General features: G+C 39.3%; 1 protein-coding gene across 1 annotated transcript; it reads left to right on the top strand.

The window, feature by feature from the left end:
* The first annotated feature begins 1,232 nt into the window (after positions 1 to 1,232).
* Positions 1,233 to 10,467, top strand: LOC126407417 (NADH-cytochrome b5 reductase 2). Its single transcript, XM_050072288.1, has 9 exons — positions 1,233 to 1,389; positions 1,688 to 1,837; positions 3,087 to 3,159; positions 4,851 to 4,957; positions 6,426 to 6,555; positions 6,857 to 6,940; positions 7,819 to 7,904; positions 8,030 to 8,129; positions 9,986 to 10,467. Exons 1-9 carry the CDS (start codon positions 1,375 to 1,377, stop codon positions 10,156 to 10,158), a joined length of 918 nt encoding a protein of 305 aa, XP_049928245.1. The 5' UTR covers positions 1,233 to 1,374; the 3' UTR covers positions 10,159 to 10,467.
* Positions 10,468 to 11,571: the final 1,104 nt, after the last annotated feature.

Here is an 11,571-nt window from a genome sequence, read left to right as displayed (position 1 = left end):
GTTCAGATCATTAATAAAGTTCTGAATATTACTTACTTACTTAATTTATCAAATACTTAAGTTTAGGACCAAATACCTGCAAAACTAACAACAATTCCACCAGCTTGGCTCTACATTGTGTTTAGTGCTAATAAACATACAGCTTAATGTTGGCATGCTTAGATGGTGGACAGGATACATATTACCCTGCATGTTTTGATTGTACTTGGAGTTCCAATAGCATAAGAAGTCACTCACTCCACTCTAGCTGCATTTAGAAACATATCCTCTTTTATATATATATATATATATATATATGTTTTTGTTGGTAACACTATATTTTAACTCTGACTTGTTAGCATATGTAAGATGATTTATAACACAGCAGATACAAGTCTTGATTAATGTAACCATAACTCATCCTGTGTAAACAGACAATAAGTGACAATGTAGTAAAGCACAGTTAATATAATATAAAATATATCTTTATAAGAAAAGTTAGAGTTGCTGCCAAACACTGTACATTTGTAAGATTTTACTAAATGTTTGTATACTGTTGATAAATGCTAAATAGAGGGGCTTTAAGTTAAGTGCTTTTATTATTTCTACATCTACAAGAGGTGTTTCTAACATTGGTAGGCACTTATATCATTCATGCAGAGCACTTTGTGTTTTATCTATCAAAGGTCATTGTAGATAAAGTATGATGATCCTGTTTTTACTGCATCCTGACTGTACAGGTAGAACAGAAATGTGGTGCTTTTTATGGCAGCAGTTTTTATTTGTTCAGTAATGCATTCCTCGAAGAACTCACGGTCCTCTTTTATTCAGGCCTGTTAAATCTCGAGGACAGACTTGTATAATGTATTATATTAAGGTGCAAAGTTGTTTTAAAATGAAATGTACTGTATGTTTTATGTTCATACAACCAGGATTATCAGCTTTGAAAATGTAGGTACATGTCAATTCTTCTGTGTAAAAAATCAGTGTCAGTTATGTAATGCGGCCCTCTCTCTCTCTCCACCCCTCTGTCAGTGGTGTGATTTCAGGCCTCAGCTCCTCACTGCCTGAGCACCACCACTATACAGCACTATATAGTGTCATTGTGGGAGCCGACTTCCTATTGGTGCTTTGGACCTTGTGTCACCTTTCCCCCTGCGGGAAGCCACGCCCCCTTTCGGGGGCCTTTGCGCGCGGCTTGTGTGTGTGTGTGTGTGTGTGTGTGTGTGTGTGTGTGTGTGTGTGTGAGAGAGAGAGACAGAGACAGAGAGAGAGAGAGAGAGAGAGAGAGAGAGGTTGTGAAGGCTACAGTATCATTGCTTTGACTGTGTGTGGACTCTGGTCTCTCAGGTTGAGTGAGGAGAAGGAAACTCTGGCACACTTTATGTTGTAACCATGGATCACAGCTTGGTGAGAATGAACCTTTACTTAATTCCCCTTTTAAATGATCTACTTATTTTTGTTTTTCAGTGCCTGAGAGTTGCTATATTCCTTGAAGAACTGCTCAGTCTTATTCAGATTGGGAGATTTTATTTATCTACTCAGCATTTATCCTTTATTCTTTTCTGTTGTTGAACTTAAGTGTACTGTAACTCACTGATAATGCATGTTATATGGCAAAATTAAAATGAGGGGAAACTATTGCTTTTGATTAAAATTAGAACCTTCACTGTTAGTCATGTCTCTATGTTGCATGTATTTCTTGCAGATAATCCCAGTAGTGGTAGGTGTTTGTGTGGTGGTGGTGACCGTGCTGTACTTCCTCCTGGGAGGCTCAGCAGGAGAGAAGAAGAAGAAGCTGCCTGTCACTCTGCAGGATCCTACGGTCAAATATTCCCTTCCTCTTTTAGACAAACAGGTAAACTGCATACGGACACAGACATTTAACAAAGAATCAGCACTATATTCTTGCAGACACATTGACATGCAGACCTGATTATACAACAATTTATAATCAACTGCTGTACACCAGTCAGAACAATGTTAATCATTTCTGAAGACCTTTATTTCATTTGTTAACACTGACATAAAGCAAGAAATACAAATGCACACTTTACCATTTAGCTCTTATGACGCTCATATTTTGGCATTCTACACATATCATAACCTCATGTCTGATTACAGGGTTGATTTTCCCAAACATATTTTCTTTTCTTACCTAGTCACGGAGAGCATTTTGGATTCTTTCTTTTCTTTTCTTTTTTTTCCAATCCTAGATTTCTGGCCACTAGAGGTTTATTGAATTTCAATGGTGCTCACAGCACTGGGAAAAATAAGATATAAAAGAATAAAAATCAGCATCTCTTTCCAGAAACATTCTCCCTGTTAATCTATAATACCCACTGATCACAACAATTTAGTGTAGCATCAGCTTTTTAAAAACCTCAAAATATTCTGCAGTCTCATTCAACTTTTCAGAAAAATTCAAAGTAATTAGACTCATTTCTACTTTTCAGCTATTCCTACAACTTCACCTTATTCTCACGCATTTTAAGCCAACTTTGCAGTGTAGTGTCAGCTTCTCCAGAAAATTTACATTTTCCCCATTTTTTTTTTTTTTTTACATCATTGGTATTATTCAACTGTTAAAGTCAGCATTGCAGTGCAGCATCAGCATCCACACATGCAGTTTCGTAGGAGAGTGCGTTCTCTAGTTTGTTTCTAATTTACTTAATATGTTTTTGTTAGCCTATTGTTTTTCTGTTAAAGCATTTTATGAAGAGATTATATTGGTATTGTAATTTGGTAAATATACAAATGCAACATGAAGATAATTAGTGCATTTACAAAACAGATTAGAGACACCATTCTCTTTTAGGATTTATGAAAAAATAACACAATAGAAAAAAGAAAGGAAAAACAGAGAGAGGGAAATGAAGCACCCAACCTAAGCCTAATATTTACAATAATTCTGTTTTCCTACAGGGGGCAAATTTTCACATCTACAGTATATGTTGAATTTCCCCTCGTTTATTATACATTAGTTATATATACATTAGGTATACTGTGTGAAGACCACCCTGTCTAAAAGTATCCTTGCAAACTAGCAAGCACGATCTACACACTCTTTGTTTTTGTACTTTGCTCTAACCTGTGTCCTTGTACAGGAAATCAGCCATGACACAAAAAAATTTCGGTTTGGCCTTCCATCTGCAACTCACGTCCTTGGACTGCCAGTAGGTACTGAAACAGCATCTTTCCCAAGATTAAACTCTCTGTAACTAGAATGATTTTCTGCTTTAAGGTGTTTTAAAGTATTTTGTTGAGATGTTAGTGTTTACACATTTATTTCTGAGAAACAGTAGCATAGTAATTCTTTGTACCTCTTATGAATCTCTAGCACTTAAGACCTTATAAGTGTTAAGTGTTGGCCCATCTTGATCTTTGATTCTAAGTATCTGACATATCAATCAATCAATCAATTTTATTTATAAAGCCCAATATCACAAATCACAATTTGCCTCACAGGGCTTTACAGCATACGACATCCCTCTGTCCTTATGACCCTCACAGCGGATAAGGAAAAACTCCCCAAAAAAACACCCCTTTAACGAGGAAAAAAAAACGGTAGAAACCTCAGGAAGAGCAACTGAGGAGGGATCCCTCTTCCAGGACGGACAGACGTGCAATAGATGTCGTACAGAACAGATCAGCATAATAAATTAACAGTAATCCGTATGACACAATGAGAGAGAGAGACAGAGAGAGAGAGAGAGAGAGAGATGGCAATAAATGAGATTACAATATGAGATATCTTGCTCTGTTTGTAGTGACTCCACTGACTGAGCTGCAACACATCAAATTATATGAAGTGATCAACTAAATGGTCAGAAAAACTGTTGGCATTGTACGTTTCTACAAACCAGGGTTACATTACATTGGTAGATAAGTTGAAACTTTACAATTCAACAATGCTATGGTTAACGTGTGGTTAGGTTTAGACACCAAAACCACTTGGTCATGGTTAGGAAAAGCTCATGTCTGGGTTTAAAAAAACATGGTTTGGTACCACAATCACAGCTTGCGTGAAAGAAAGAAAATAAAAATGCTTTTTATGGCACTATGTCGACTGGAAAAGTAGTGATGTTCTGGTAAAAAAAAATCACTTCACCTGGCACTATCCTGGCAGGAAATGCAGCTATGTCTCAGCAAGAAAACAGTTGCTTTTTGCAGCGCTATCCTGGTTGGTGGTATCCAGCGTTGTGTCATGGCAGCCGACATTGGGAAGGGTATCGCCAGACTGTCGCAGGGCTAACACATAGAGACAGACAATCATTCACACTCACATTCACAGCCAATTTAGAGTCACCAATTAACCTATCCGCAACCTGCATGTCTTTGGACTGTGGGAGGAAGCCGGAGTGCCCTGAGAAAACCCACGCTGACACAGGGAGAACATGCACAATCTGCACAGAAGGGCTCCCTCCTGGGATCGAACCAGGAACTCTCTTGCTGTGAGGCGATAGTGCTAACCACTAGACCACCGTGCCACCTACATCACTTGAGAAACGCTGATATGATACATACGAAACATAGAAATGTAATGTATACGTGGTTTGCATAAAGGCACAATGCCAACATTTTCTTCTGGCGACTGGGCTGGGTAGGTAAAAGACTAGATATTGAGCGGTCACTTTTTCCAAACATAGCATATGCTGGTGTGTTAGAAATGTATTATAGTCCTACATTACAATTAAACAATAGTACACTGATGAGGTGAGTGAAGTAGTTGAAAAGGGTTAAATACAGCTTGTTTCTATCAGAGGACAGCCTTCATGTTCTATCAGTGCTTCGGTATTTTTCCCATCCTCTTAAATCCACCACCTCACCCATCCTCCCTTCTTGTCCTCCACCTCTGTCCTCTGCACCAGGTCAGCATGTGTACCTGTCAGCCAGGGTGAACGGCAGTCTGGTGGTCAGAGCCTACACTCCAGTATCCAGTGACGAGGACCAGGGATATGTTGACCTTGTGGTCAAGGTGATTAATAGTCTACCATTTGAGAAGCAACACTTCTATCATTTAACTTGTAAGAAAGGGTTTATTCGTTGTAATTAATGGCTGTGCTAGTGCAAATAAGTAGGGGAGAGCAGGGTCGGTTTGGACAGGGGGACAGTTAGGACAGTGCCTTTTTAGCAAGGTAGAAAACAACTTTGCCTCACCATGCTCATACTCAGGCATTCACAATTCTGATTTACTGGGCAGTTGATGCCAATGTTAGCTGTTAAATTTTCAATATAAATGATTTTTTTTTTTTTAGCCAAGAACAAGGTGTACTCGTCCCTGGGGAGGCAGAATTTTGGGAAAATGCACTCCTTGTACATTCAACATATTTTGTGTTTCAGGTTTGGTTTGGGCTCAAAAAAACTTGATGAAATCTTTAGTGGACACCTGTATCTGTTCAGGGATCAAGTTATTAGTTACTATTTCATTACTGTTCAAGAAGTCTGTGAGCAATGGAAGATTACTTTGGATTGTGGACCAGATGGTCTTTTTAGTGTATTGAAGGAATTCCTGATGATTTGAAAAGATAAAAAAAGACAGAGATTTTGAAGAGTTTTAAAGTTAGGGACTACAGAGACCGATACAGAGCTAAAAGAAGAGTGAATATTGAACTTTCATTGGCAAGGAAACATGACTAAATGAATGCCAATGTTGCTCCTTGTCTGCACAATGGGCAACTAAGCTATTGTCTGCTAACACGCTAGCTATATCAACTTCCTAAGGTGATAAAAAGCCAACGTGATATATACAAAAGAGTTCATCAAGGTTTAAGTGGATAGTTTTTATATTTTGGATACTGCTTTATATTTTGGAAAGGGCCCCTGGGCACTGACATGCAGAAGTCCCCACCACCTATCCTATATAGGAACAAGACACACAGACTATCATTGTATAGCCTCTTTTTGATGTTGTTTTGCATTTCTTTGTAGTTGGTACACATCTCTATAGAGTTTTGTGCCTCTTTGTGGTAATTTTGTGTCTCTGTGTGGTTGCTTTAAATCTCATTGTTGCCATTTGTGTCTCTTTATAGTTATTTTAAATGTTTGTAGTTGCTTAGCATCTCTTTAAAGTCATTTTGTGTCTCTTTATGGTTGTTTTACCCCTTTCTGTAGTTATTGTGAGTCTGTGTCTTTTTATAGCTGTTTTGTGTCTTTTTGTGGTCTCTTTCTGCCTTTTTGTTGTCTTTGTGGTTATTTTAAGTCTCTTTCTGGCTGGAACATATTAATTTGAGTGACATTACGTAGGTTAAGACCAGGGGGAACCCTGACATTTTGGGCTCCTGGGCCTGTGCCCAGTAGGCCTGTTTATTAATCCATCCATGCCTTGCAGAACAAACTATTGGCTATGCTAATGATTCTAGAGGTAACTTTTGATGCCCCGTAGATTAGAAGCAATAATGAGCCAAAAACAGATTCAAATAGTTGTTTCCTCTTTGTAACTCCAGGTGTACTACAAGAACTGCCACCCCTCCTTCCCAGATGGAGGGAAGATGTCTCAGTACCTGGACAACATGGCTATTGGAGACGCCATGGACTTCAGAGGACCCAATGGACTGCTTGTGTATAAGGGAAATGGTATGACGTGTGTGTGTGTGTGTGTGTGTGTGTGTGTGTGTGTGTGTGTGTGTGTGTGTGCATGTGTCTGTGTGAGAGAGAGACAGAGAGAGAGAGAGAGAGAGAGAGAGAGAGAGAGAGAGAGAGAGAGAGAGAGAGAGAGAGTATGCATGTGTGAAAAGAAAAGATAAAGAAAGTATAATGAAAACATTCAATATGTTTCAAGCTGCTGCCACCACCAGATGTCACTGTGGTACAATATAAGACTGTCTGAGCAGCTCAGGCTGCCAAACACATGCTGAGACTTACTCTCTTCATTCAGGTCAGTTCTCCATCCGACCAGACAAGAAGTCAGAGCCAAAGGTTCGGAAATTCAAGCACGTTGGGATGATCGCTGGAGGAACAGGTTCATTTACATTTCTGTGAACTTTCAATCATTATATTGTACATGAAAGCATACACTATCCAGAGGAGCATCACAGAGGCTCAGCAGGCTGAAATCTCTGCAGAATCAAATATTCTTCTTTTTGAGGGAGAAAATTAAAGGGTTCCCTAAGTGTACTCACTGGTATCAATTCGTTGCATCACAGATCTATAAAGTGGAGTAGCACCACATTCTGGGCCCTATGCATGAGCAGTCTCTGTGGGCCCCCCTGCCCTTCCTCTCCGAATTCGTGTCTCTCTAATGGTGAATTTTCAATGTCAGTTTGCTTTCTTTCCCTTTCTTTTCATTCTTTTTGGAACCCCAATTTCCTTTTTGGGGGGGGAAAGACATAACGAGCATCACTCAGCTCTAGCTGTATTTACAAATGAATCCTATTGCAAGAAAGATTCCACATTTTTTTTATATGAAGTTCAGTCTTTTGACCAATTATGGCACTAATTACTTAGGAATAAAAACTGCAAATAATACCAAACTTTTTATTCCAGGCTTTTCATGGTCCCCCGTCCCATGGGGCCCTGGGTAATGAGCCCCACTTTTCCCCCTGCTACAGCTCCCCTGGATGTGCAACTGGATAATATGTTATTGGATTGTTATGTAGATGACGAGTGGGAAAAGAATTGTTCATTAAGTATATTGTGGCCTTTCTATTATATAGCACATAAATTGCACCCAAAACTGTACTACAGTATAACTGTCGGGTACATTTGAGGATACTGTCTTTGCAGCCTCACTGTTAGCAATATAATTTTATAGAAAAAAAATGAAAAGGCAACATTGTACTTACCCTCAGTTAGATATGAATCATCCTCTGAGACTAAGTTTGTCATTTACTATGACAGGTATCACTCCTATGCTGCAGTTAATCCGCAGCATCACAGCAGACCCCAGTGACAACACCATGTGCTCCCTCATATTTGCCAACCAGGTCAGCAGCTCTGTGTGGTATATTGTTCTGGGAAATCTTTCTGTGTGTTACTGTTAAAAGTTTTACTGTTCATAAATGAAAGACACTCTGGAGAAATAAAATCTCTTTCACTTGCTCCCTCGCAGACTGAGAAAGATATTCTCCTCAGGAAGGAGCTGGAAGAGGTGAAGAAAAACCACCCTGATAAAGTCAAGCTGTGGTTTACACTGGACAAACCTCCACAAGGTAAGACAGCATTTCTTCAACTATGGACCTAATAACAGGGTACCTGGTGGACCTTTACTCATTATAAACTGCCTTGTGTTTTAAAAGTGCAGAACAGTTGCTGTCCCTTCAGTAGAAATATAGCTAAAGCTTACAGAGTTTTAATTATTAAGTATTAATAATATTACCTCTGACCAAAAACAAACAGGTTTTGTGTGTAATGTGGTCACACTAGTACGATACATTAACAGCAGAAAAATTATACCATGCTTTAAACGCAGACAGTATAAAAATAACGGGAGTAGCTACCAAGACGTCACCCATTGGTTTGTGGACTCCCGTTTTCAAAGTTGGCCCGAGGGGATCATACTGTGGAGGAGCAAGGGGTGGATCTCACAGAGAAGCTGAGGATGGACACACACACACACACACACACACACACACACACACACACACACAGCCCACACTTAATTATGCGTAACTTTAAGCCTTAATAAAATATAAACGGGTGAGGGGAGTACTGTTGCCATGAGGGGGGGTACTTGGTCTGCAACGGTGTTTGAGTGGGTGGAACATATCAGGTGGTATCCACATGAATACCAGAACCAAAGGTTTCCCAGCAGAACAATGAATTGGAACACAATAATCAATAATCACTTAACCTGTCAGTGGTTTTGGCTGATCGGTGTATATGAAATGGGGGCTTTAGGGGTCCATATAATGAAAACAAGCAGTGCACACAACTCCAAAAAATCTTAAACAATATGTAGAAGATCCATAAACAAACCACATGCTCTAAATATTGAGGGGGATTTGTCCTGTGCATCTCCCCAAAATCTATGACCACAACAAACCACAAAGAAGCTGGGATCACAGCACACAGAGGTATCCTGACTCCAGTTTCTTCAACACATGTGGGTATTAGCGCAGTGCCAGGCTATATGAGTCTGAATGAATCAGTCTCAAAGCTCAGCCCTTTAGTTCACTGCTGAATATTCACAGTGGGAAACCAAACAAAGACCCCTCAGCTGAAGGAAAATCTCTGCAGGCTCAGGAAGGAGATAGCTCCAACAAGGTGTTACAGTCGCTTAGCAAAACGCTCATGTCTTCCCTTCTATAATCCTTAAAGCGAGAATAAATTAATGAGCATAACATTGTTACATAATCTCTGCTATGAAGGCCTTGAACGCTGCTCGTAGTCGGTCTCGTCTTTCATTAGTCCCACGCAGAATAGAAGCACATTGGCCCTTGATCATTATTCACTGAAAGAGGTGTACTTGCTCTTTGTTGGCAGTGTCATTATTTGGTTGCCTTGCAGGGAGAGAAGACTATCTGTGGATGAAAGCACAAGTTGAACAGACCTCGTTATGTTTCTTGTTAATAATGGCTTCACTGACCACCAGCTGAAATCTTTATCTTCTCCTGGAAATAAAAAAAAAAGAAAAAAGCACATCATTTCATTAATATTTTCATTCTTTCTTTGAATGTCCCATCTTTTATAGCTTAGAAGATCTTCTCTTTGGTTCTGCTCACCCTTCACTATTAGGCATCCATTTCCTGCAGCACAAAGGAAGTAGAGATATTAAAATGATAGCAGCAGGTGTTCAATATTTAGTATTTAGAGTTGAAGTGAAAAGGGGAGGCTTCCCTGGTGAATAACTGTATAATAAGCCACATTACACCAGCACAAAAGCAAGATGGCAGTGATTCACCTTTTGACTGTAAATACACCAAACAGCTGCATCAAAAAGTGAACTTTTTTTTTAGAAAAAAACATGTGTTTCCATATAGAATTTTCACAGCTATGAAAAAGATTCAATGTTAAGTCTGAGGTTGATACTCCTTTCTTTCTCTCTCTCTTTTGCTGTGTCTTCAAGATTGGAGCTACAGTTCAGGGTTTGTGACCTGTGACATGATCAAGGACCATCTCCCTGCTCCGTCTAACGATGTCCTTGTTGTCCTGTGCGGTCCTCCACCGATGATCCAGTATGCCTGTCTGCCAAATCTGGACAAGCTGGGACACAAAACAGAAAACATCTTTGCATACTAGTGTTATGATTGACTATGAAACTGTATTTCATGTTCAACCAATCATGAAACCAAACATCACTGTGCACAGTTAATGTTTTGACTTCATGCTTTTCATGTAGGCATGTGTCCATTTTTGACGTCAGTGACACTAGAATGCAAACCTGTCACATTAAATGGGTGCATAATTGCCATCATCTCAGGTGTGCTGTTATATACAGTATTTCAACAAACTTTCTACCTGTGATCACCTTTGTACAAGATACACTTTCAAAATGAATCTTTTTTTAGGCAAAATGTGAATTCATGTGAAATAAAGATATAAAAACTACAGTAGTGCTTTATACTCCATGCTACATATGCATAGGTCAAAGTATGTACTGTAGTTCTACAGTTTTTACTTGTGTGAAACTCACAAAAGATCTGACTCTTCAATAAGCTGTTGTCAAATAACAACTGTACCTAGCATGAACTTAATACAAGTATTCCACATTAATGTAATGTAAAACATTAGTATCAGAATCAGGTTTATTGGTGTTTGGTGCATAATAATAATAAAAATAAATAAATAAAAGACCAAATTCTGCAAAAGTCAAGAAACAAAAAAAGTAATAGAAAGCTGCCATTCTGGCTTCAAGCCCTTTCACGGTCAACAGAATGAAGCAGCTCAAATGCCAAAATCAAAGCAGCAGCAGGCCAATTTTAGGCTTCATAAAGCCGAGCGAAGTCACTTTAACTGGTTTAATTTGTCAGAAGTAGTTCGACTAATCACATAGCCTATTTGTTTCATCATTACAAAGTATGCAGCATATCCATAACTGCACACCAGAGACTGTATATAAAGATGGATGACATGACAGCTCCCCTTAAAGGAATACTCTGACGATTTGGGAGTTATGCCCTTTCCTATCATTTTCATAGTGAGACAACATGATCGATATCTTTTTTGTCTGTACGTCCAGTGGCTGGGTCTCAGTGGTTAGCATTGCGGCTTAGCTTAGCGAATACAATTGAAGTCTATAGGGGGTCAGTAGCCTGCTCGGTTAAAGTGAACAAATAAACGTTACAGAAACCCTGAAGCTGGCATTTCTACACGTCCATTTAAAACAAACATGTTTAAACATTAATTCGAAAAACGAGAGTCCTTTTTAGTCATTTTAGAAGAAGTTTGATACACGGAAGTATAGTGTGTTTACGTCCTGCGCTGTGATCCGCGGAGGGATACACCGGTGAGCAGGCACAGGCACAGACGTAGCCTGTAAACAAAACTCAGTTGTTTATTTAGCCTAACGATATCTCCGGAGTATAGTAGCTGCAATGGACGACTTTGAACGCGATTTTGAAGAGTTTCTTGTAGCGGACACAGATCCAGAGCCATACCTGTTTGAGCCGGAGTATACAGATGAGGAACTCCAGGTGTTGGATGCTGAGCGGG

The sequence above is a fragment of the Epinephelus moara genome, chromosome 20 (assembly GCF_006386435.1).
Source record: "Epinephelus moara isolate mb chromosome 20, YSFRI_EMoa_1.0, whole genome shotgun sequence".
NCBI classification, from domain to species: Eukaryota; Metazoa; Chordata; class Actinopteri; order Perciformes; family Serranidae; genus Epinephelus; species Epinephelus moara.
This window is presented reverse-complemented; position numbering and strand designations above follow the sequence as displayed.